At 43.8% G+C, this 26287-nt stretch overlaps 1 protein-coding gene and 1 long non-coding RNA gene across 10 annotated transcripts in view; one reads left to right on the top strand and one right to left on the bottom strand.

The window, feature by feature from the left end:
- The window catches only part of Mark3 (microtubule affinity regulating kinase 3), a 135237-nt gene extending 114505 nt beyond the window's left edge, over window positions 1-20732 (top strand). For 5 of the 9 annotated variants that reach the window (XM_071607499.1, XM_071607503.1, XM_071607504.1 and 2 more), the window contains 5 exons: window positions 2557-2660; window positions 11481-11738; window positions 16865-16891; window positions 18192-18236; window positions 20189-20732. In XM_071607499.1, coding sequence (XP_071463600.1) covers window positions 2557-2660; window positions 11481-11738; window positions 16865-16891; window positions 18192-18236; window positions 20189-20534 — 780 coding nt within the window. In that variant the 3' untranslated portion in view covers window positions 20535-20732. Of the gene's footprint in view, window positions 1-2556; window positions 2661-10641; window positions 10804-11480; window positions 11739-16864; window positions 16892-18191; window positions 18237-20188 lie in introns of all 9 variants that reach the window. The other 4 variants (XM_071607502.1, XM_071607501.1, XM_034636952.2 and 1 more) reach the window with 3 other exon arrangements.
- A 527-nt stretch (window positions 20733-21259) lies between these two features.
- Window positions 21260-25765, bottom strand: LOC114101630 (uncharacterized). Its single transcript, XR_003584359.2, has 3 exons — window positions 25705-25765; window positions 22987-23205; window positions 21260-21659 (listed from the first exon to the last, which is right to left on the bottom strand). It is a non-coding gene; the product is annotated as an uncharacterized lncRNA (long non-coding RNA).
- Between the last annotated feature and the right edge of the window lie 522 nt (window positions 25766-26287).

Here is a 26287-nt window from a genome sequence, read left to right as displayed (position 1 = left end):
AACAAAGATGTTATTTCTGCCGAAAATAAATAAATATTTTTAAAAAATAATTAAAAAAAAAAAAAAAAAGATTTCAACAATCCCAAAGAGTACCCTCTACCCATTAAATATCATCCCATTCTTCCTCCCATGGCAATCACCAGTCTGTTTTCTCTCTCCAGGCTTGCCTGTTCCGAACATTTCATATAAGTGGAGCCATGTAATGTGTGTTCTTTTGTGTCTGCCTTCTTTAACTCAGCATGTTTTCAGAATTCATCTGAGTTGTAACATGTATTAGTACTCTATTCCTTTTTACAGCTAACTAATATGCCTTTGGGTACATGCAGACCGCAATTTGTCTGAATATCTGTCGATAGGAATTTAGGTTATTTCCACCTTTTGATTATGTTCAATAAAGTTATAAACATTCTTTTGTTAATATTTATTTTTTAGTTTTTTTAGGTGGATACTGCATTTCTATTTTATTTTTATGTGGTGCTGAGGATGGAACCCAGTGCCTCATGCATGCTAGGCAAGCACTCTACCACTAGGCCACAACCTCAGCCCCAAATAAAGTGTTATAAACATTTGTGTGCAAATTTCCATGTGGATTATTTAGCTTTTCATTTATCTTGGACATAATACCAAAGGATAAAATTCCTGGGTCATGTCATTCTGTTTAACTTTTTGAGGAGCTACCAAACTGTCCATAACATCTGCATCATATTACATTCCTCCCAGCAATATATGAGAGTTCCTGTTTCTCCACATCCTTGCCAACACTATTTTCATTTTTATTATAACCATCCTAGTGAGTATGAAGTAGTATTTCATGGTTTTGATTTATATTTCCTTAATGACCAATGATAATCAAACATCTTTTTCTGTGCTTTTTGGCCATTTGTATAACTTCTTTGGAGAAATTTCTATTCAAGTTGCCCTTTTTACTTTTATTTTTATTTTTGTTACTCGGGATTTGGTACCCAGAGGTGCTAAGCTACACCCCCAGCCCTTTTTATTTATTTTAAGACAGGGTCTCACTAATTTGCTGAAGCTGACCTCGAATTTGAGATTCTCCTGCCTCTCAGCCTCCTGAGTCACTGTGATTGCAGGTGTGAATCCAGCTCAAGTTGGTTTTTTTTTTTTTTGGTGGTGGTGGTGCTAGGGATTAAACCCAGGGTCTTGTGCATGATACAAGGCAAGCACTCTACCAACTGAGCATATCCCCCAGCCCTTCAAGTTGCCCGTTTTGGGGGTGTTTTTTGTTGTTTTTGGGTTTTTTTTCAATCTGTAATTTTTTTTATTGTTTATTATTTATTTTTTCTTTTAATTTTAATTTGTTATATATGACAACAGGATGCCTTACAATTCACATTCCACATATAGAACGCAATTTTTCATATCTCTGGTTATACACAAAGTAGAGTCACATCCTTTGTGTCTTCATACATATACTTAGGATAATGATAACCATCACATTTCACCATCTTTCCTACCCCTATACCCGTTCTCTTTCCCTCCCTCCCCTTTTCCTCTTCGCCTCATCTAGAGTTCATTTAATCTGCCCCGCACAGCATATTGCCCGTTTTTAATTAAGTTGTTTGAAGCCAGGCGTGGTGGTGTGCCTGTACAGTCCCAACTGCTTGGAAGGCTGAGGCAGGAAGATCACTTGAGCCCAGGAGTTTCTCTTTATTTTCTTGATAGTGTTCATTGATACACACAATTCCATTTTTGGGGGGTGGAGATTGGTACCTGGCATCAAATTGGTGACACTTAAGCACTGTGACACATCCCCAGTCTTTTTTTTTTTTTTTTTTTGAGACATGGTCTCACTGAGTTGCAAAATTGCTAAAGCTGGCCTCAAATTTGATCCTTCTGGGCTAGGGATGTGGCTCAAGCGGTAGGGCACTCACCTGGCAAGCGTGCGGCCTGGGTTCGATCCTCAGCACCACATACAAACAAAGATGTTGTGTCCATCGAAAACTAGAAAATAAATATTAAATTTAAAAAAAATTTTTTTTGATCCTTCTGCCTCAGCCTCCTGGGTTGCTGAAATTACTGGTGTGCACCACTGCACCCATAACTTTATCCACTTGCTAAAATCTGCCTTATTTTTATTTATTTATTTATTTTAAGTTGTTCATGTTTTTGGTGTCCTGTCTATAAATCTGTTATCAAATCCAATATCATGCAGATGTTTTATGTCAAGAGTTTTTTACTTCGTAATTTATATATTTATATAATAATTTTTTATTTTGAAAGTATTTGCTTTTAAAAAATAGTGGGTCACCCTATTGTCCTGATTTTAAGTAATCTATGGATGATTATTTTATTTGTTATTAATAGACCAGCTTTTCAAAGTCACTCTGTCATAGCTACTTTTCACTGGGTCTACCAGATGAGAGTTATACAAGTTGGCGTCTCCTTTTTTTTTTTTTTGTCTTTTGGCCATTGCTGTTGATAATTTAGCATATTTTTAAAGATTGAGTATTTGTGTTTACATAGATGAGTTCTTTTTTTCCTTATTGGTCTGTACTTAACCTAATAGTTTAACAGAGAAATGCCCTTTTCTTACAGAGTAGCACAGCATCTGGAGGGATGACACGGCGGAATACTTATGTTTGCAGTGAGAGAACCACAGCGGACAGGCATTCAGTCATCCAGAATGGCAAGGAGAACAGGTATGACAGTGACCTGTTGGCACAAAAATTTCTTTTTCCTAAGAGAAATGGAAGTATGTTGTTTATTTCTCAGTTTTTATAATCAAAATTCAAATAATAGTAAGTATTCTTGGAAGGTAAGTAAATTTGATTGCAAGATGCTAGGTTTCCAAATTCTTACTGTCCCAAGTATACCCTCCTGGCTGGCAGGGCCTGATGAGTACTAGGTTAGTCCTCCCCATGAGATAGAGCGTGGCTGGCTGTTGGCTTGTTGCAGTGAATGGGGTGAGGGAGGTCAGATTTTGTACATGTCAGTTACTTAAGCAGGGTTGAAAGTGGGAGGCTGGGGGCCTGAGGCAGGGAGTATGAGGTAGGACAGTGAGTATTCAAGAAAGGGTACCAGTGCCACAAAGACACCAATGGCCATGGTAGCAGCAGAGTCCCTCCCTCAGACATATTGGAGCATCCAGAAGAAAGGGAGTCTGATATTCTGAATGGTTTAAAAGACAGTAAGGCAGAAGAGGAGCATCAGACAACTGCAAACAACTGTCTTGGGTTATGAAATAAAATAAGTAAACAGAAAAGTAGGATTAAGTAGGTCCAGAGACCATGAGGTAGGACTAGTTTAGGGAGAGAGAAAAAAAAGAAACTTGAGTTGATAGAGTGTAATTAAATGTATGTTCTATATAGAATAGTTTTCCCAGACTGGTATGGATTTTCCTTCTTTATTTTTGGAAAAGTAGTGTATCAACTAAATTCCAAGTGAAAAGATAAAAGTGAGTTCTGGAGTGAAGATCCATGAAATAAGTTCACATCTTTTGTGGTCTCTTGGCCTCCCAGGGACATGAATATCATCTGGTCATATCTAACATCAAAGTTTTTTTTTTTTTTTTCTTCTGACACTCTCTAAAATGTCACTGATGGTTTCTGTTTCTATTAGTCAGATGACATGTGACCCATAACTTCTGTGACCCCTGAGAAAGACCCTCCCCTGCTTAAACCCTAATTGTCCATCATGTCCCTGTTTCATAGGTAATTTAGGCTTGAACTGATAAGAGGCTGTTTTTTATGTAAGATTATTAATCAGTCAATGAATTTTAAGAAATATTTACATTATGGTGTCCTATTTTCTGACTCCTGTGTGTATGTCTTAACATTGTCTTTTTCCTTATGACAAAAAACTATTTAGGGCTGGGGATGTGGCTCCAGCAGTAACAAGCTCGCCTGGCATTCACGGGGTGCTGGGTTTGATCCTCAGCACCACATAAAATAAAGATGTTGTGTCCACTGAAAACTGAAAAATAAATATTAAAAATTATTCTCTCTCTATCTATCTATCTATCTATCTATCTCTCCCCCGCTCTCCCTCTCTTTAAAAAAAAAAAAAAAAAATTAAAGAGTCAGGCATGGTGGCATACATCTATAATCCTAGTGATTCCAGAAGCTGAGGTAGGCAAATCTAAGTCAGCCTCAGCCTCAGCAACTTAGCAAAGCCCTAGGTGACTTAATGAGACCCTGTATCAAAATTTTAAAAAATTTAGAAAAGGGCTGGGAATGTGGCATAGTGGTTAAGCAGTCCTGGGTTCAATCCCTACTACCAAAAAGGGGGCTGCGGGAGAGTGTTTAGAGCAAGTCTTTCATTGCTTCCACCCTTGTGACTGTGTGCACATTGCACACACAGGCCAAGTGCACACGTGCCCTTCTCCAGTTCACCTTTTTTAAAATTACTCCATTTATTCATGGAAGTACTTTAAAGACTTCTTTAATTCCTTTGAGTCATTTCCTTTCTGCATCCCCTACAGACACCTTCCTTATTAGGTTGACTGCCCTGTATCTATCACCTGGGCCAGATGAAGTTGACTGTCACCTGGGCCTTCTTGCTTCTCTCAGCATCAGTCATTGAAATACTTTGCTTTGGAAGATGTTGTCTTCAGCCAAACAGAACTTCAGCACCACACCCTACAAAACAGGGCTTGTAGTTTTCAAAATATCTGCATTTTATTCTATTTTATAGAGTAATTGAAAAACTATACAAGTATTGAGTTTGAAGGCTAACTAGTGGTCATGTTTTTCACTTTGTGAAGACATGAATGTGACAATTTTCCCTCCCTTAACATTGATGGTTGAGGCTTCCCTCTGCATCATTGACTCAAAGCTCTCTGCTTTGTCCTGTCCTCTCCCACCTCACATCTTATGACTTCACTACTTGAAAATGCAAGTGAGCTGCAGGATGCCTGGGCCTGTTAACTTCTGGAACAAGCACATTGTTCCACTTTCAACCTTAAATATGTTGGACTCTATTCTGTATGCAGCTGTTCATACAGAATTCCAACATAAATGATTGGGGCTGACAAAACCAAGGCCTATGCCTGTCTTAACAAGCCCTAACCACCTTCAAAATTCTACTCTGAAAATAGGATGTTGTTTCAAAGGCTCACCAAATACAGATTATTTTTCCTTTTGCCACAAGACAGCATAAGTGGGTTTTTATATATATATAGTTTGTTTGTTTTCTTTTCTTTTTAAAATCAGCTTTATGTACTGATTCTAGTGCAATCTTTCTTTGATTGTCAGCTTTCCTGTGTGAGAGATGGAGCTTGTCATTGGTGTCTGCGGGAAGCACAGGTCTTGGCAGGTTCTTGCTTTGGCACAAGCTCCTGTGCGTGGTTTTCTGTGTGGGACTCATGTTGGAGCCAGGCATGCTGATGGCCAGCCTGCTTTCTGCTGTGTTGCTTCTGACCACGAAGCAAAACACTAACACTAACACATGGTGCTCAATAAATCTTAGCTCTTGTTATGAATCATAAATTGCTCAGAAAGAATGTGAAGACTTTTCCTGGTTTCCATAGACTGTGCCTAACCTTGCAAGTTAATCATGCTGCTGAGCAACCTACCCTGGCACTCTGCTCATCAGCCCCCGTGCTACATAAGACTGTAAAAGATTGTGGTCATTTAAGGAAGTAATATTGTACCCTTAAGGTAAAACACAACAGAGTCCTAAAAGAAGTTTGGGAACTAGGTATCATTGGTTAAAATTTTTCATTGTAAAGTGATTTTACTATTTTATCTGCTTGGTTAGCATCGGGCCACAGGGAAAAGGACTAATGACAGTGAACACATGTGCCTTTTATACAGGAATAGTTTTAATTCTGCTTTTGCCTGACCTGAGTATGCTTTTAGTGAGCACATATCACATCAAAATGTTCTGATGTGGGAGAGGAGTCTGAATAGCAAACAATTCAAAGTGCCTGTCCCTTAGCAGCTGTAAGTCGATTAGAGTTTCAGAAAGAAGAAATTATCAGTCACAAATACAAAACAGTTGGGAAGGCTCATAGAAACTTGGCTTCATGCAACTTAAAAAACAATTCCTCTTTGGACCCATTATCTATTAAAGCAAATGCAATATACTATTTTGCAGTTGAGGATTATTATGGGCTAAACTATGAAACGTAACATCATTTTCAATACTCTTCTTAGGGGAAATATTGTTTAAACTCTCACAACAACCAACTCAATGAGCTTGTAGAATATATATTAGCCCATTATTGTATAGGGTCTATACATTGAAGATAGTGTTTTGTGAGTTTGGTTGTATGAGCTTGAAATGCAGCAAAAATTTACCATTTCCAAAGCAGAATGCTAAGCCTGCTACAGAAGTCAGCAATACATATCCTGTTTCATTGCTTGCTTTGTGGAATTCATGGTGTAACATGAATTAAATTTCTAAATAAAAATATTATTGGAGCTGGGTATAGTAGCACACACCTGTGATCTTAGCTACTCAGATTGAAGTAGGAGGATCACAAGTCAGAGACCAGCCTGGGCAATTTAGCAAGACCCTGATTCAAAATAAAAAGGGCCAGGGATGTGGCTCAGCGGTAGAGCACCTGTGAGTTCAATCCCCAGTAACCACAAATAATAATAATTCAAAATTAAAGTATAAGTTACACTTCCATTTTAGAAAGTCCTCTCCCTTCAGGGAGGATCAGGTCTCCGCTGCAAGGCACCTGTGCATCTACTCTCGCTGTCTTACGTGCCCTCTAGGTTTTGCCTTCACCTCAGCCAGGCATCTGTAGTATGCTTCCTGGGCCAGACACTGCCTGAAAGGCCTACCCTTTTCCAGAAACTTTGAGCTGTTTATGTTCTCCAGGGGAAATGGCAGACAAGTCCTGCCTCTCCTTTCCTGCTTTCCTCAGTGCAGTCATTGATCCTAGTTCCCAGTTTGGCAAAAAATGTTAGCAGCTGGTTAGGGCACCCAAATGTATCGACTGACCACTGACCTGCTTGGAACAGATCAGAGAACAAGAGACAATGATGCTCATCTGTGACTTCTTAGAAAAATAATAAGAGAGAGAGAGAGAGTGTGTATGCCTATAAATCATGTATAGGTAACAGCCAATCATTTTGTCAAATACTTAAACCAAGTTTAGAGGCTCTTTTGTGTGTGACAGTCCAAACTGGGTTAATAAAGACAAAAAAGTTCATATAGTGGTTCATGTATCTTTAAAAGTTCTGGGTAGAACTGGGGTAGTAAGTCAGTGGTGGAGCACTTGCCTAGCATGTGTGAGGCACTAGGTTCTATCCTTAGCACCACGTAAAAGTAAATAAATAAAACTAAGGTATTATGTCCATCTACAATTAAAAATATTTAAAATTTAAAAAAAAAATTAAGTTCTGGGTGCTGCACGCCTATGATCCCAGCAGTTCAAAAGGCTAAGGCAGGAGGATCACAAGTTAAAAGCCAGCCTCAGCAATTTAGCGAGCACCTAAGCAAAATAAAATATAAACAGGGCTGGGGATGTGGCTCAGTGGTTAAACACCTCTGGGTTCAATCCCTGGTACAAAAAAAAAAAAAAAAAAAGTTTAGGAAAATGATTGGAACATCCAAGCATTATGTTAATGAGCCAGACTCGGAAATGAAAGATTTTGTTTTCTCTCATATGTGGAAGCTAAAGAGAAAAAAAAAAGAAAAGAGGGGTTCTTATGAAATTAGAAGGGAGACCAAGGGAATTGGGGGAAGTGGGGGAATGAATGAAATTATTTAAATTATTGTTGTACATGTATGAATATGTCACAGTGAATCCCACTATTACATATATAATTATAATGTACCCCAAAAAACAATCAAAAAAATGTTCTTGGCTAGTCACGTCCAGCTCCTAGTTGTGCCTCCTGTAGCAGTTCCATGATGGGGCTTGCTGCAGACCTGACATCGCCCCCACACAGCTCTACTCAGACAGGAGCCCTGAGTTTGTCTCCTTCAGCTGTGTAGGTCTGCCTCAAGGGCCAAGGTAGCTGGGAGGTCTGGGTGGGATCAGTATCACCTGCAACCCAGGCACCTAGAGTTGCTTCCCCCAGAACAAACTGTAAGTACTGGCACCACAGGAGGAGAAGAGATGTTGAATGGAAAAAAGCAAAACAGAATAGGTTCTTCTGTTTATAATGCATTTGTTTTCAGTTCTTTCTTAGCTACCTGAGCCTCTCTCCCAAGGCACAGAGAAAAATTCTCAAGCAAAACACAGAGACAAGCAGCTCTTCTGAGCCATTCATCTCAAAGACCTCTGTCTCCCTCCTGTTGAGACCATCACAATTCCAGTGGCTAATGGGCCAACCTGTTAGGGGGAGATTTGCTGCAGTTAGGGCTTTCTGGTGCACTCGAGACAGTGATGAAATGCACCTGCAGGCGCTTCTTCCAGGAAAGGAATCACCACAGTACAGGTGCAAGCCTGAGCTAAAGATGAAGAAGAAATAGTTCAGCTCATGTGGGGAGTGTCAGGTTTATCTTCACAGAGGAGACCGCCTCTGGCTGAACTTTGAAGCAGGAATAGAAAGATGGCAGCTCACCAGACAGAGAATGAAAGTTCTGATGACCTGGAAGTCCAGTTCCAGGAGATGGAACTTGGAGAGATGGCAGGGGCTAGAGCAGTGCCTGACAGGGCCATGACAGCTCTGCCAAGTGAGGATCTGAACTTCCTGAAGACCCCTGAGAAAGGTCATGAGCAGATAAACTGCAAGGTTGGGTTTATGTTTTAGGAAGGTCTCAGCTCTGGTAGCTAAACTGGAGATTTGGGGACAAAGGCATGGAGACGGGGGGGTGGGGGGTGGGGCAGCCCCACACTAACCACAGAAGTAGATGTGGAGAGGAGGACCCCCTGAATCCTCCATGTCAACACCAGCAAGATACCACAGTGGCTAGGATACGGGGGCAGAAGGGGAGCACCATCAGGTGCTAGTGCTCAAGACATGGGAAGGGTGCCAGGAGGAAGACACTGAGAATAGTGTCAGAATCCCAGTCCTGCCATTCTTAAGGAAAGAAACTGTGTCCCTTTGGAACCCTAGGACATGGGGGCAGAGCTGAAATTGAGGAATTATGTGATCCTTGTGTTGCTCCCATGGGTAGTTATGTCTAGAGCTATCTATGCCAGTAGAAACTGCTGGCTACCAGCCACTCTTTCACTCTTCCTGCAAATGGTTAATTTGCTCTGATCAAGATGGTAAAAACCATCTTGAAAAATGAGGGTCTGGCTGGCATGGTGGCATACACATATAATCCCAGTGCTTTGGAAGGCTGAGACAGGAGGATGCAAGTTTAAGACCAGGCTCAGCATTTTAGCAAGCCCTAGGCAACTTAGCGAGACCTTGTCTCAAAAATAAAAAGGGGACAGGGATGTGGCTTAGTGGCTAAGTGCCCCTGGACTGTTGACTTATTAGAAATGTCAGCTATTTATTTATTTATTCATTCATTCATTCTAATTAGGCATAATAGCAGAAAGCATTTTGATTCATTGTACACAATTGCAACACAACTTTTCGTTTCTCTGGTTGTACATGATATAGTGTCACACCATATGTGCATTTACACATGTACCTAGAGTAATGAAGTCCATCTCATTCCACCATCTTTCCTGCCTCCATACCCCCACCCTTTCCTTCCCTCCCCTTTGCCCCATCACAGTTCCTTCATTTGTTCAACTATTCCTTATAAAGGAGGGTCTAAGCTATTGTTCATAATGCAATAGAATATTTTGATATATAACGGCTGCTCCCTATACCCATGACTTCATTCGTCCATTGAAAATATGTCATTGTAGCTGGGCACAGTGGCTCATGCCTATGATCCCAGTGGCCTGGGAGGCTGAGACAGGAGGATTGTGAGTTCAAAGCCAGCCTCAGCAACTTAGCAAGGCCCTAAGCAACTCAACGAGACCCTGTCTCTAAACAAAATTTTATAAAAAAGGACTGGGGGGTATGACTCAGTGGTCAGTCACCCCTGTGTTCAATCCCCAGTACCAAAAAATATCATTGTAGCCGGACATGGTGGCACACACCTATAATCCCAGTGACTTGGGTGGTCAAGGCAGGAGGATTGCAAGTTCAGGGCCAGCCAGGTCTTTCACTGAGATTCTGTCTCAAAAAGGGCTGGGGTATATCTCAGTGGTAGAACACTTCTGGTTTCAATCCCTAGGACTGCAGTAAATAAATGGTCATTACAGTGGGCTGGGGTTGTAGCTCAGTGGTAGAACGCTTGCACTTGGGAGGCACTAGGTTCAATCCTCGACACCACATAAAAATAAAAATAAAGGTATTATGTCCATCTACCACTAATATATATAATTTTTTTTTTTTTTACTAAAAATATTTTTTTAAAAAGATAGTCATTACATTTGGGGACTAGGTTGAGAGCATGGTATTCTTATCACTTATTCACTTTACCATCTGAATTTGTATTGAAACATCTCTTTTAGAGTAGACATTATTTTATACAAATCTCAAAAGACACCAGTCCTCTCACATGAATATCCAGAACTCTTATTTTCTCTGAGGTAATAAACTTTTAAAATTACTGTTTGAAAAAAAGCAGCTAACAGGTCAGCAATCGCCCCAGAATCTCCAGAACGTGTCTGGAAGGGGCCTGGGGAGGGCGGCGTGTGCTTAGCAGGCTGCTCCGTGGCCACTGCTTCAGCACGCTGTTGTTTCTGCCTCTGCCTGACCCACCCCCCAGCCTGACGGAAGTGTTCGCTTATGCAGCTAGCCCTGCCTCAGTCTGTGCCACATCTTCTACCTGTCGGCTGAGACATCAGAAGTCGATGTCCATGTCAGCCTCTGGGCACCCCAAGATGATGTTACCTCCAATAGACAGTGAAGGAGATAACTTCAAGGCTACGTAAGAAAACTCACATTCCTCGTGAAACCAGTGTCACCCGCTGCTGCTTAATTCTGTGCCGTGGATTCTATAGTTAAGATTTTGTTGCAGTTGCCTACAAGATGTCCTCCTCTGTCTGGTTTTAGTTAAGCGCATCCTGCTCATGGTGTCCTTGGTCATCTGTGTGTGTCTGCGTATTACAGAGGGTGTGAGACATTCCCTCTCCTCCCCAAGTTGCTTTCAGCATGTGGAACTTTATGCCATTTGTGTGCTTCCAAACTTTTTAGTTGCCTGTTCTACAGTTCTTCAGGACCTGCAGTCCTTCCTTTCATTTTGGCACGGTTCTCTGTGTGTGAGCAATTTGAGAGGGAAGTGAAGGGGGAGAAGAGTGTGAGTTAGCCGTTCTCTGTCCTGGAATTCCCTGCTTTAATTTTGTCCTTGAAAATGTGTTCAAACTTTTCCCTTAATCTCTTTGAGGCCTTGTCTCGTTCTGTCCTGTTCCTTTGGTACCCTTTCCCACTGAACTTACCTTTTGCTTCTAAGTTCTATAAAATTCCCCTTGGATCTGGATACATTATACCTGATTTTCTCCACCAATTTCTCTATACCTGACTTTCTCCGCATAGTGATTATAAATTTTCATGTGCCATGATTTTGTGAACAAAGATGTCAGAGTCTCTTCTTTTCTGGTCTCCTAGCACCATTCCTGATCAGAGAACTCCGGTTGCTTCAACCCACAGTATTAGCAGTGCCACCACCCCGGACCGAATCCGCTTCCCAAGAGGCACTGCCATTCGTAGCACTTTCCATGGCCAGCCCCGGGAACGGCGAACTGCAACATACAACGGCCCTCCTGCCTCACCCAGCCTGTCCCACGAAGCCACACCACTGTCTCAGACTCGAAGCAGAGGCTCCACTAATCTTTTTAGTAAATTAACTTCAAAACTCACAAGAAGGTAAGTGCCAGGTGGTGCTGGGGGTGTTCAAGCAAACAGAGCAAAAGAGGAATGTGTTTCCTATGTGGCGAGCTGGTGCTGGTGGTTTTGTTTTGTATATGTCTGAACTTTGTCCTTTAAAACCTTTAAAAGAGAAAGTATAGAGCTCCAAGATTTTAGGTTTTCATAGCCCTACAAGTTGCCTGGCACTTGGAAGGTTTTTGTTATTGTTCTTTAATTATTATTCCTTCTGATTACTTATCTGTCCATGTGGCACGTTCAGGGCAGGTGGGCAAGCGGTTGGCACTCTGCAGCAGTCACCAGGACAGAAGACAGATCCATTGTGATCATTCCAAGACACAGAGAAGCGGACATTTTATCTTCTCTGACTTCATCATCATTGAGTAATGAGCACTAAGTTTCTCAGAGGCTAAATCAGGAAATTGTTCTCTCTCTTGTTCTCAGGAAGTTAACATTGAAAGCAAGATAACTTACTTTCTTTTTTTTTTTTTTTTGAGAGAGAGAGAGAATTTTTTAATATTTATTGTTTAGTTTTCAGCGAACACAACATCTTTATTTTATTTGTATGTGGTGCTGAGGATCGAACCCAGCACCGCGCGCATGCCAGGCAAGCATGCTACTGCTTGAGCCACATCCCCAGCCCAAGATAACTTTCTTATCTTGGGGTAGTTTTCTAGATAAAACCCCAGCTTATTCTCAATAATATCTGATTGCGTATTCAATGCTTATGTGTTCAGTAGGCCTTGAGCTTGGGAAACTAAGGTCTCTAGAGGTGGTTTTACTTCTAATCTAGCGTAGAATATGCAGAATACATAGTGACATTGGCTGATACAAGAGAAAAAGAAAGGCTGCTGCTTGCACCACAAGCAGGCAGTGAAATGCACCATTAGGCAGCAGTGTGCCCTGAAACCCAAGTTGAAGTCCCCTGAGGAAATTCTTTCAAGTCAGCCTCTCTGTGATCAGTGTGACCAGGGTCTCTTGCAAGTGTTCCCGTGCAAACACTCTTGCTTACCACCTGTGTCCTAGGGAGCAACAACAGGATCTTCTTAGGGGCCTAAGTGGTCAGAGCCCTTCCTCCTCTGGTCCCTTAGCTCCCTGCACAGTTTCATACCATCTCCATTGTTTACACTTGAGCCAGATGTCACTTTTCATTCTCCTTAATCCCTCCAGTCATTTTATTTCATCTGAGATCAGTCACCTAGAACTTAAGTGAATTGTGCTCAACAGTCAAGTCTGTCTGTTGTCAGGACTTCAGTCACTTGATGAGGGAGGACTTCCAAGCCTGCTGGCTCTAACTACAAGTCAGATGAACTGGAGGCTTTAGTTGACCCACTCACTCTTCTCACAGCCCCTTTACTAAGACACCCTGTTCCATAGTAGGCAGAAGAGAATGGTTGAAAGGGTACACTTCAGTGACCAACTAGGGAGTTCAGTCCAAGCACAGTCAGGAGGCTCCAGGATAGCGTCTTTCTTTCTTCTGGGGTCACCCTGAAAGGATCAGCCTGTCCCAGACCTGTGTGTCCCCCAGCTCCTTCCTCAGGACTAGGCTGAAATGCAATCTGCCTCTAAAGCTTGAGTGACACAAGATGGAGGAGATACTATAATTTTCTGGCAGTTTACCTCCCCGTCCCTGCATAATATGAGCAGGTGTTGTCCCCTCTGGGCCAAAGGAATATATAGCAGTAAGGTCTGTCAAAATTCAGAAAAGGTGCCCACACACTTTGTTCTGTAATAGACTTTTTTTTTTTTTTTTAAATGACTTTCTTTTTTAAGAGAGAGAGAGAGAAAGAATTTTTAATATTTATTTTTTAGTTTTCGGCGGACACAACATCTTTGTTTGTATGTGGTGCTGAGGATCGAATCCGGGCCACACGCATGGCAGGCGAGCGCGCTAAAGCTTGAGCCACATCCCCAGCCCGCTTTATGCGCTTTTTATTTTTGAGACCAGGTTGATCTCAAACTTGTGATTCTCCTGCCTCGGCTTCCAGAGTCACTTTCTACTTTCTTTAAAGTAGACAGCCTGCACTGAGAATCCAGATGTGCGCTACCACGCCTGGTTTTTATAATGGGCTTTTTATATTGATTGATACTGTGGATTTAACTCACAACAGTTTACCATTGAGCTACATCTCCAGTCCTTTTTGATTTTTACTTTGAGGCACAATCTTGCTAAATTGCTGAGGCTGGCCTTGTACTTGCGTCCTCCTGTCACAGCCTCCCAAGCTGCTGGAATTACAGGCGTGCACCTTTTGTCTGTGTGTGTGGTGCTGGAGATTGTCCATATATGGCAAGCACTCTACGAACTGAGCTATATCCCTAGCCCAGGCGTGCACCATTGTGCCTGAGTGTAATGGGCTTTTTAAATAAGATCTTGCACACTATTAGAACCCTTAAATTTATTTTGTAGTTACCTTAAGACTATCATTGGTTAATGCACTACTATTATTTGAATGCCTACTGTGAGCTCAGATGGATATGTAAATATACTCATTTTATCCAGAGATGTGTGTGTAGTGTGCACAGATTTTTTATGTATGAGTATTTTCTCTATAAAATAATATATACGCACATTTCTAAGTATACAAAGAGTATATCTGTTTGTGTAATATAGTCCCCACCCTCTCATATTTTCTATTCACATTCCACCCTTTGGGGTAGATTTTTTTTTTTTTTTTTTTTTTTTTTTGGTACCGGGGATTGAACTCAGGGGCACTTGGCCACTGAGTCACATCCCCAGCCCTGTTTTGTATTTTATTTGGAGACAGGGTCTCACTGAGTTGCTTAGTGCTCACCATTGCTGAGGCTGGCTTTGAACTCACAATTCTGCCTCAGTCTTCCAAGTCGCTGGGATTACAGGTGTGCGCCAGCGCACCCGGTGATATTCCCAATTTTGTAGAAGAAATTGAAGCCAAGTTTCGGAAGGTTAAGGCGGAGCACATATCCTATAGCAAAAACACAGCTGAACCAGTTCTGTCTGGCTCTGGAGCAGAGCATGCTGCCCTGCCCTGCACTCCCCTGGGAGAATTCAGTAAAAGGCCACTGGGGGCGTGAATTCTTGGTGCTTGCTTATTTTCTAATTACATTTATTTCTTTTTCTTTTTCTTTTTTTTTTTTTTTAAGTTGGTAGTTGGACACAATACCATTTATTTTTATTTGGTGCTGAGGATCGAACCCAGGGCCTCACACATACTAGGTGAGCGCTCTGCCACTGAGCCACAACCTCAGTCCCCTAATTACATTTATTTCATATGATACAGTATTTGAATTGAAACTAAAGATCAGTTTCTTATTTTAAAAAAAAAAGACAAACCAAGTAGTCTTCTTATTTTAGAATTTCCAGGCTATTTTCACCCCAAAATTTTTGCAGAAAGTTCTTTATCCTAATGTGTGAAAGTTCACAAATTGAGGGCTATCATCTTCTTTAGTACTATACTTCGGTTACAGACAGCTTGTTCTTAAAAATAGTCAAAATCCTTGCTGCTGCAGTTGAAGCTGCTTCTCCCCTTGGCAAAAATTGCTAGGATTCAAGTTGCAGTGCCTGGAGAGCTAAAACAGTGGACCCTGGCACTTTAACACACTGGTCGGGTGTGAACAGTGCATGGCTTTGGAGAGCTGGGGACCCTTTACAGTGGTCCAGACCACAATTGTTCCCCCTCAGGGTACAAGGTTCCCCTCTGCCAGCACCTTCCACCTTTCTCGCGCGTCAGAAAAATAATTCTGACTTCCCAGACAGAAGACTTAGATATGAAAATGTATTTTAAAAGCTCTTTTTAATCTTCAATTTTTTTCAACTAAAATAATCTTTCAGGTAATGCCACCTTAATAGTTACGTAGTGTTATTTTTAAAATATTTCACATGTGTTTCTTTAAAGTAGACAGCCTGCAGTGTGCCACATTTGATGGTGGTTTGCAGTTGTCTATAGTAGTTAAACATTGTTCAATTTTTGTCAGTTAATCTCTGAAGCAATGCCAGCATTAAATCCAAATTAGAAGGGAAAAAAAATCAAAGGATTTGCTGGGCATGGTGGCTCGGGAGGCTGAGGCAAGAGGATCACAAGTTCAAAGCCAGCCTCACCTCAGCACCACATACAAACAAAGATGTTGTGTCTGCCAAAAATTAAAAAATAAATATTAAAAAATTTTCTCTCTCTAAAAAAAAAAAAAAAAAAGCCAGCCTCAGCAAAAGTGGGGCACTTAGCGAGACTCTGTCTCTAAATAAAATACAAAATAGGACCAGGGATGTGGCTCAGTGGTCAATTCAATCCCTGGTACCAAAAAAAAAAAAATCCAGGGATTTCATTACTTCAGTCTCTAGCAGATACATCTGAGTGCCCCTCTGTCCTGTTGGATCTGAGCTGAGCCTAGGGCAGCTGATCATGTGACTAGGAGAACCTGATCCATAGCTTGAAAAATGTATTGTCAGAATCTATTCAGCATAACCTGAGTATCTCCTTAAATTTCTTTCAGTGACCTTAGTGTGACCCCTTTTAAATACAGTTCTTCCAGTTTATTAGATAAATCCATACTGTTTTATCTTGGTAGTTTATTTTCATTTTGAGATCTAAATCTCTCAGTAGCCTAAAAAGCAATTTATATCATACCACTGTAACAAACTTTCTGTTAAGTCATCTACCTGAAATAATTAATGATGCTCTTGATAGTTAAATCTTTTGTAGTGAGATTTTTGTGTCTATGTATGAGAAAGCAAGATTTTTGTTCATAACGTTCTGAAGAAAATTTAGAAATGTTATTACGAGTATCATTTGTGACATATCATTTCTTGAACCTAAGACATTGAATTCTTTCTTAAAAGTTTATCCATCTGAACAACTTTAAGTAAATTTAATTACAGCCAATGTCAATATTTACTTCTAAACTTCTTCTTACAAGTAGTTTTTTTTTAATATATTTCTAATTAAAAGATAACATACTCCTTTAATTACCTGTAATACTTTTTACTTTTTCAATGAATGTCATTGTCTCATTGATTATTGGCTGGAAGAGGAGCCCTTATATGTTTAGGGTTTTTGGTTTTTGTTTTCTTTTTTCTCTACAATTGATTAGATTTTCTATATAAATTGTGCGAGTCCTTTCTATTAATTTTTTTTTGGCTTAATTTCTTTTAGAAACATGTCATTCAGGTTTATCAAAAGGTAGGATTTATATATGCACACTTATTTTTCAATCCTCATCCCACCAAATGGCTCCTGCAATTAACATCAGGTTTGGCTTTCTGGCCCTGTTTTTTCCTTAAAAACTAAACTTTCTGCTGAGAACTAAATACTTATTTCCTCAAGGGGAAACTGGAAAGAAATAGATTAACTCTGTCAGACATTTTGAAAGAATTGTGGCACCCCTGCAGCGAAAGGCCTGTGCATGCTCTGCGTTTCCTGTCTTTGGTAGAATTATTTAGCATCCAAATAATTCTGTCTTAATACTAATATCACTTAGCATGCTCCTGTTTGAAGAACGGGATGTTCAGTAACATGAATGTTCAATTAATGATTAGCCACAAGCATGCAAAAGGTAAGTGGTAATTGAGTTAGTCATCATTTTTATTTTACTGAGGATTGGATTGGCGAAAGGCTTTAAAAATGACAGAAATTGGCTAATACTCTAATATAGGAGACAAGCATATAATCCAAACCTACAGCCTCATTACGTTTGACTTTTTCAGATATTAAGATGTGAGCAGCTGCAGAACAGAAGTGTTTTAATATTTTTGGAGAATTGAAGAGTAAACAGTGTTCTATCTAAAGCCACTTCCTACTAGCACTGAAGAAGCACCTCTCACTGTTTTCCCTAGAGCACTGCAATAAGAGGCATTCTGATTTCATTAATGTTTTTGGTGTTGACAATCAAGAGGCCAAAAATACTGCTGCCTTTGGAATCCACACTTATGAGGCAGGAAGTCTGCCTTTAAGGACCACAGTGTGCCTGTGCTTATTCGGAGCAGGAAGGCCAGGCTGCCAGTTTTTGTGTTTACAAAACTGATTGGTCACTGGAAGGCTCTTTTAACTGTGGGAAAAGTGCTTTCTTCCTGCTGGGAATTCCACTCCTTGACTATTTTTCAGTTGATCTTCCTCATTGTCAAATTTTCCCTTGGACAGAAAATGTTATAATTGAATGCAGAGTTCAACTGATAGCCTTATTTTCTTTCAATTGGAAACCCATTCTTCTGTGGGTGAGGTACAAAAGCCAGAGCCACTCTGGTCCAAGGCATGGAGGTGCCCAGGTGAAGAGGTGGGAGGACAATGTGGCATGCTGCCCAGCCCTGTGCATGCCCGTGTCCTCCCAGAGAAGCACACAGCACTGCCGCAGGCTCACTGGTGACTAGAAAGTACTCAGATGTGTTCGCTGCATGATGTGTGTGTTCAGGACAGTGTTGTGCTGCTATGTAAGTTCTCTCTTCTCTTCCCCACTTCTCTTTGCTTCCACACTCTGTTCGTTGAGGCTTCCAACTGAGTATGAGAGGAACGGGCGATATGAGGGCTCAAGGTGAGGGAAATGATTTCTATCTACTTAAAACTTTTTCTAGTGTTTGCCTCATTTCTGTGGCAAAGGTGACCTTTTCTGAATGCTTTGCAGCCTAATCCTGCTGGTCCTTGGAGAGGACTTGTGAGATGGGCCTGGTGCAGAGCCACACGAGGGCGCTGGTGTGCTGCAGAAGCCTTCCCAGCCCCTTTTGAATTTGCTTGTGTATTGAGTGCATGGCTGTGTTCAGGCCCTGCGCCTGGTGGGAAGTGTGGGGGTGGCCCTGGACTCCTCCCTGGCTCCTCACATGGTTCTCTTCTCAAGGAACAAATATAGAACACTGAGTAGAATTTTCATTTTTCCAGATATATTTTCCTCTTCTAAGATTATTATAGAAGTCATATTTTGCTTTTTGGTTTTATGTGGCTATCATTACGTGGATATGGAGTCACAGATGGGCCTAGGACTGTCTCTGTAGTTGTAGGTCTCCTCCACTTGGCCTGCTTCACACCAGTCACCACCATGCTATGTCAGGACCTCCTTAACCCCTTTGCTCCTCCTGGTCTTTCCAGAGTGAGCTCTGGTGACAGAATTCAAGGCCCTGAGTGCTGGTGCGGCTATCCTTTTGAAGCAGAGTTAGGGTGAGCGCCAGACAGCCTCCCCCGGGCCTGCTGTTCCAGACTGGATCAGATTCTTGCTGTACAAATTCATTGCCTATCCTCAATAGGAAGCGGGTGATGGGACCAGCCTCCTATGCCAAGCAAGATGAGGCCCACCATGGCAACTGCTGAGCAAGGCCTCGGGCTGTCCTGGGGTACCACTGTGCCTGTTGCAGGCAACCTGTGCACTCTGCCCCAGAAACACATCCTATACTTCCTGCCTCCATACCTTGGGTTTTTCTGCTCAAAACAAAACTCATCCTTGGCTGAATGGTATTTTGTTGAAATCCCATTTAGGGGCTCTTCAGAGCACTCAGGCTGCCCCCAGCAGGCCCTTTCTTCTTGTCCTGCCTGGTCTCACTGTCTTGCCAGGCTGGACTCCCCTCCTGTGACTCTCCAGCATCTTGCCCTCCCTCTCCTGAGCTGGTGCTGTTTCCTCAATCACAGTCCCAAATTGTGAGAGCTGGGGCTCTCTTTTATGACCTTTCAAATATCTCAACACAGAATTTTAGCTTGTGATCTGAATAATCCATTCACTGGGTAGATCATTCCTGTGTGGCACAGATTGAGCTGAAATTTTTCATTTTTCTATCTTTTCCACTAATAAGATTGTGACATCTAAGAATTCTTCCTTTTTTCTTCTTTGGGGATAAGGAGATGAGATCTCTCTGTATTGCCCAGGCTGGTCTAGAACTCAGAGCTCAGGTGACTCTCCTGTCTCAGGCTTCCAAGTAGCTGGGACTTGCAGGCACATGCCACCAGATGTTGTTTTTGTTTTTAACTATGAAATTGGAAGTTTAGCAAAATGGAGAAAAGGAAAAACATTGGAATGGAAGTGACCATAAGGATGGCCAACCTGGCCGTGCACTCAGCATCTGGGGCTGTTGACAGGGAAGAGTGATTGTGAGCTGTAGGCGTGGAGTCCCCTGGTAATCCTGAGTACCAGTTTCTGCCACAGTCATGGTGAGCAGGACTAGATTAGCAGCGCAACAGTGGGGTAGGCAGAATTTTGAGGCGGGCCACCAGTACTTCCCAGACACAGACCTAGGCCTTGTCTTCACTGTGCTGATTCCAAGGACTCTGCTGAGTAAATCACTCTCTTAGTTTTAGTCAGTAGAGGGGCTAGTGAAGACTTTTCAGCCAGGTAGATTCTTGTGCATGTGGCTTCTGGTTGGGATGGTGGGAACAGAGGAACACTTCCTAGCAAATGCAAGTCTGCACAGGCAAAGGGTGGAGGTCATTGTCATTTTGTGTTGATGGTAGAAAGGGCTCGCTGTCCTGTACAGTAGAGAATGACCCTGCCCCTGTGCATTCCAGTCGCAACGTCCATGCTGAGCCGAAGGATGAGAACAAAGAAGCAAAGCCTCGCTCCCTGCGCTTCACCTGGAGCATGAAAACCACTAGTTCCATGGATCCCAGTGACATGATGCGGGAAATCCGCAAAGTGCTGGACGCCAATAACTGCGACTATGAGCAGAGGGAGCGCTTCCTGCTCTTCTGCGTCCAGGGCGACGGGCACGCAGAGAACATGGTGCAGTGGGAGATGGAGGTGTGTAAGCTGCCGAGACTGTCTCTGAATGGGGTCCGGTTCAAGCGGATATCAGGGACATCCATAGCTTTCAAAAATATTGCTTCCAAAATTGCCAATGAGCTAAAGCTGTAACCCAGTCACTATGGTGTAAATTAAGTAGCAATTTAAAGTGTTTTCCTGAACACTGATGGAAATGTATAGAATAATATTTAGGCAATAACGTCTGCATCTTCTAAATCATGACATTAAAGTCTGAGGACAAGCGCACGCCTGGGAGCGGAGGCTGGCCTTTTCTACAAATGCACTACATTAAAGTCGTGTGACCCCGTGCCTCTGTCTTGTTTCCATTGCCCTGGAGTCAGCGTGTGACACCATCTGCACATGTCTCCTTGTTGGTGTGAGTGGAAGGTGTGTGTGCGAGGAGTGTGTGTGGAAACATCTCCTTACACTGGCAGCCAGTGTTGTTACTAGTACCTCTGTGGGAGATCATTTGGTGCTAAAACATTACAATTGCCAAGGAGGAAAATACTGAATTACTGCTAAGAGTTAACCTTAAGACTAGTTGATATTAATACAGGTTTACAGTTCATGCCTGTGGTTTTGTGTTTGTTGTTTTGTGTTTTTTTTTTTTTTTAGTGCAAAAAAGGTTTAAATTTATAGTTGTGAACATTGCTTGTGTGTGTTTTTCTAAGTAGATTCACAAGATAATTAAAAATTCACTTTTTCTCAGTAAAACTTGCATTGTCTCCTAATACTGTATTTAAGACTTAGATTAAGGTAGCCCCTGAAGCACATTCCTTGCCCCCATCACCAAGGTGGGTAAAAGCCAAGGAACAGATCTGCATGCTCAGGGCCACTTTGTCCTCATCGTGGATCCTGGCATTGAACCCTTTTCTCCCCAGCCTTCCCTATGCGCTAAGAGGGAGGGCACTTGAGCACACCCCGCAGTGGAGAGAGGCTGGCTCAGGCAGCCCTGGGTCGACTGTCGTACAGTGTATGATGTCCCTCTTTCCTTCCTCATGGATCTCACATCAGCCCTACAGCTTTTTTTTTATAACACCTACATGTCATGGAGAGGAGGTGATGAGCTTGTCACTTAGTTTAATGCTTTAGTGTCTTGGGGAAATTGTCACTTTAATCAGGGTGCTGTTTCAGATCCTGGGTTGGTTGTTGCCAGGAGTATGAAAGTCTGGACGGCCCTTCGGTCACAGGTACTTACTGTCTGCCACAGACAGGGCACTCTTGTGCTGGACCCATCTGTGAACAGAAAACACAGACCTCTGTCGGACTGCAACATACATTCCAACAGCTGGTCAACAAACAAGAAGTAATGAGCTACTTAGTGCGGAACAAAAATGCGAAGAAGGACACCACAGAGCAGGCCGGAGGCTCCTGAGGGCCCCGCGTTCAGGCTGTCGTGTGATGAGTAGCTCCAAGGGTAGGTGCAGGGCTCCTTGAACAGCAGCTTGTCCAGGCAGAAGCAGAGAGCACTGCAGAGCCTAATAGCCAGAACCCTCATGGCCCGGAGCAGAGATGTTGGGACAGCACCAGGATGTCAGTGGGCTTTGTGGGCCATTGTAGATGCTCTTACATGGGAGCTGCTGGGGATTCCAGCCAGAGTGGCACGCCTTCAGTGTCGAGGGACTGCTCTGGAGCTATGTTTGGAATTCTTCATGGGCAAGCGAGGAAGAGCCAGGAAAGCCCTGCGGAGGTTGTTGGCAGTAATGGGCGAGAGGTCATGCTGGTCCAGGCAAGCGTGGGCCCGCTGCAGATGCTCACTGGGCTCTGTATGTGCTTTGAAATAAGAGACAACTGCATTTCTCTTGGATTGGATCTGAGGTCAGTGAGAGGGAAGAACAAGGGTGCCAGTGTGGGTTTTTGTCTGAGTAGCTAGAGGAAGGAAGAGTGCTGCTGTGAGTTTAAAGGGGGAAGGTGACTGGAGGGAGCCTGGCGGAAGGGAAGAGTCTCAGGACAGCAGGTCTGCACACTGGAGTTTGAGGAGCCTTCAGAGACATCAAGCAGGCAATTGTGTGAACCAGCCAGGAACACCCAGGGCCTCTGAAGGTCGATGGGAAGAAGAAGCTGAACCGGCCAGCCACTCACCCATGACCTAGTGGTCAAATGTGTCGTGTCTCCAGAACTATCTAGCCTGCTTAATGGAGAATGCCAAGCCCCTCCCCAGAGTTGCTCTTTTACAGTAAAGTTAAGCAGCAGCTCAGTGCTCTGACCCACGGACTATCCACCATGGCCTGGTGCTATGTTTATATTCTACTGACTTAGTGGACAAGAGGACAGGGTGCTATCCAGGTACACAGGGCCTCTTTGGGAGGTCTACCGGCAGTGTGCACCCCCTGCAGTCTCTCTTGGTCACTATCCTTCCTCTGGGCAGGCAGCCATAAATCACGTCCTCAGGGCAGAGGCTTCTGAGCCACTCTGAAATCCAGCACTGTGGGGCTGGCCCCCCAAAATACTGCAGTCACCCTACGGACACTTGTGGAAATGGGCTTGTTTAGAATGGTTTTCATCTTACCATTCACAGGGCCAGTGGAACACTGGAAGCTAGACTTGAAGGAAGTGTGCTCACCATGTGCCCTTGGTGAAGTGTCCCCTCCTCACATGCACGCAGATGTTCCACGGCCTTTGGTTGCTTGTCCTTGTGGCTGCATTTCAGTATGTTGCTGCTCACATGAGGAGTCCTCGGCTGTCTGTAGCTTGCTTGAAGTCTGTTACCAGTTGGTGTTGGTGTGATTTTAACGGTGGTTATGGCCTTCACCTTTGGCATCACCGAGGAGCCCAGGCTTGCCTTAAGATTGCACATCAGAATATGGCATTTTATTTTTTAAAATATATTTTTAGTTGTAGATGGACACAATAGCTTTATTTTTTATGTGGTGCTAAGGATTGAACCCAGTGGCTCCCACCACTGGCACAACCCCAGCCCCAAGAGAATATTCTTGAATAAATTAAAGTCATTTGAGACTTAGACGATGCCATATTTCTTTGTTGACCTCTCCCCTGGAATCTCAGCAGTAAGGTACCTAGCAAGCCATAGTCCTGATTCTGTTAACCCAGCAAGCAGAGTGCTGTCCTAGTTCTGAGAATAGTGCTCACTGGCCAGTGAATGCAGACTTCCCCTCCAGGTGAGGTGAGCCAGAGGAGCCAAAACGGCTTTCCTACAAGGGGGTGAAGTGGGGCTCTAGGGCCTCTTCCTCTCACCACTAGGGGTGATGGCAGAACCCTGAGGCAAACCTGAGGGGCCCTTGCTGTGAGCATTCAAAGCCTGTGCCTAGAAGCCCAGAAGGTGTGGATAGCAGCGTGAAGTCTCCATGGGGAGTGTGTGAATAGTGACCATGGCTGTGGAATTCGCCCTGGGCTGTTGCTGCCTGGTGAATGGCCACACAGTGACCCTTGGCGGCCCACAAGCTCGAATTTCAGACTGGTCCATTTCAGACTGGAGGAAGGGCTCGCAATATGCTGCTCTTGTCATTTTTTTTAGTGTCTTTTGTCTGTCAGTTGTTGGTTTTACAGTTTGACAAGCCAGAGTCCCTTAGACCACAGGGCCCACCTTTAAGTGGGGGAAGTTGTTGCGCTTCCTGGGAATATGCAGAGGACTACTGGGAGGAGGCAGGTGTTCAGGGCGGCTTGAGGCAGAAGGGAAACCAGAGGGGCTGGGGCTGTAGCATAGTTGGTGGAGCGCTTGTCTAAACCACATGAGGTACTAGGTTCGATCCTCAGCACCACATAAAAATAAAATAAAGGTATTATGTCCATCTGCTATTAAAAAAAATATCAATTTAAAAAAAGAGACAGCAAAGTGGATGTTGCACAGATGCCACTGTGAATTCAAAGCAGGAAGGCACTCTTGACAGGAGGTGAGACCCAGCCCAGCAGAGGCATCATGCCTCTCTGCTCAGCTGCTGTGGCTAGGTCTGGGTGGCAGGAAAGCCACAGACAGTGATTCCATTCTGCGGCAGGACCACTACTAACATGCTTCACCCCGTTAAAGTGAATTGGTTTAAGGCCCCTGGGTTCAGTCCCGGGTACCACAAAAGTCAAATGAATTAGAATGGCCTAGTGATTGGGGTGTGTGCCATGGGCCTTGGTAGCCTGGCTTCCTGATGCCCACTTGGAGACCACCTACGTGAGTGAAACCCCCTAGGTACAGCTCTAAAAGTCAGGATGACACTAATCACATTTGACCCAGGGCCGCTGGGCAGTCCACCAGGCAGGTGGCATGTGCTGTGCAGAGCTCCTGGCAGATGGTAGTAGGCTCCCACAGTATCTCCTACTGCACGGATCATGAAACAGGGACCCATGCCAACCTCTTCCCTCCTAGCCCAACCAAGGCACTGAGGTCTTGAGCAGCACACTCGTGGCTTTCAAGGGAAGACTGCCAGAGAGGAGTCTTGATGAGGAATGTCCCTGTGTCTGAGGTGGACAGTCCTGCTGTCTGAACCTGCTATCAGGACTGGGCTGTCTGCTGCTTTGCTTCCACAAGCAGTCACCTTTGTTTGTAAACTTAGAGACTGCCTACCGCCCTCCCCAGCCCTGGCTAACACAGGGTCAGGAAGCCCTGGGAGGCAGGTCTTCAGCTCTTCTGTATCCTGAGTACCTCGAGTAGCACCCCGGCCCTGAGTGCAAAATGAGCAACTGTGTTTGCAGAAGTCTTCTCGAGGCCCAGGAGATATCTGGAGAGCACAGGACAGCTTTGGTGACTGGCAGTCAGAGCTGACCCTGCCGCCAACAGGCAGCAGCTGTGGGGGATTAGGTCTGGCTTCTGGCCCAGCCACCATCTCCACCAGCCCTTCCTGTCTGGCAACAGGCTGAGGCCTTGAGGCCGGGACAGGAACTAAGCAGGGTACATCCAGCTGCCAGTATCGCTGATGCCCACAGTCCTTCCACCCAGGTCAGTCACACCACCCAAGTCCCAACGGTGACTTCTGTGGATATAGAGTAGTTGATCCTGCCTTGGGATGACATTTGCCATCAGCAGTCCTCTGGGGGTTAAGAACATTTGGCTTAGCATTTTAGTCTATGCCCCATACTGCAGAGGGTCACTGTCATGTGGCGTTTGGATTTCAACCCAAGAATAGAATAGCAGCCAGCCTCTTTGGGCCCAATAGGCCGCGGTCTCCCGCAGTGGCCTTGCTTCTGAGTGCTTTCTCGGATAAACCAAGCTATGCCAGGGAGCCTGTGCATGCCTCCCACCACCTGCCAGAGACCAGAAAGTTGGCCCTGAGGTTCACCTTGGGACGTGGATGTCAGCCTGGCTGGATGCTCTGCTGACTTGACTGTGGCCTACCTTAAGTGCTTGGTTAGCAAAGCTTCCAGCAGCCTGGGTGTTCATACCAATGGATCCCAGCTGTGGGGAAATAAATGTCTTCTTACCCAGTGAGTAGAAGAATCGAGGGGTGTCAGTGAACCAGATTGAGACTTATGGAAAAGGAAAGTCACATGATCCTTGACCGTGAGAAACCCCTGCCTTTTGCAACTTCCTGTTACTTCATACCCCATCCTCTGAACCCACCCAGGAGTTTTTAAGTCAGCCTTCCAGACCCACCCCCAAGCAGAAGGGAAGTCTCCAGTTGCCCCTCTTTAGCTTATTTGGTACTCAGCAGCACCCCAGGGACCTGGGAAGTTGGGCTGCTTCTGCATTTTCCTGAAGCATGCACTTCCTGGACTACCCTGGGGGTCTTCTGATCTTGGGGGTTTTAACTGGTCGAGGTTAAGGTATTTGAAGGTTAAATTGTGCTCCTTGAGGCTGGGTCGGGGCTCAGTGGGAAGTGCTTGCCCAACATGCAGGAGGCTCTGCGTTTGATCCCAGGATCCAAAATAAGATGCTCATTCCCTCCCTGAAATTTAGTTTCTCCAAGCTAACTGCTACT

The sequence above is a fragment of the Marmota flaviventris genome, chromosome 2 (assembly GCF_047511675.1).
Source record: "Marmota flaviventris isolate mMarFla1 chromosome 2, mMarFla1.hap1, whole genome shotgun sequence".
NCBI classification, from domain to species: Eukaryota; Metazoa; Chordata; class Mammalia; order Rodentia; family Sciuridae; genus Marmota; species Marmota flaviventris.
The sequence above is the reverse complement of the archived record's forward strand: the minus strand, read 5'-3'. Positions and strand labels throughout refer to the sequence as shown.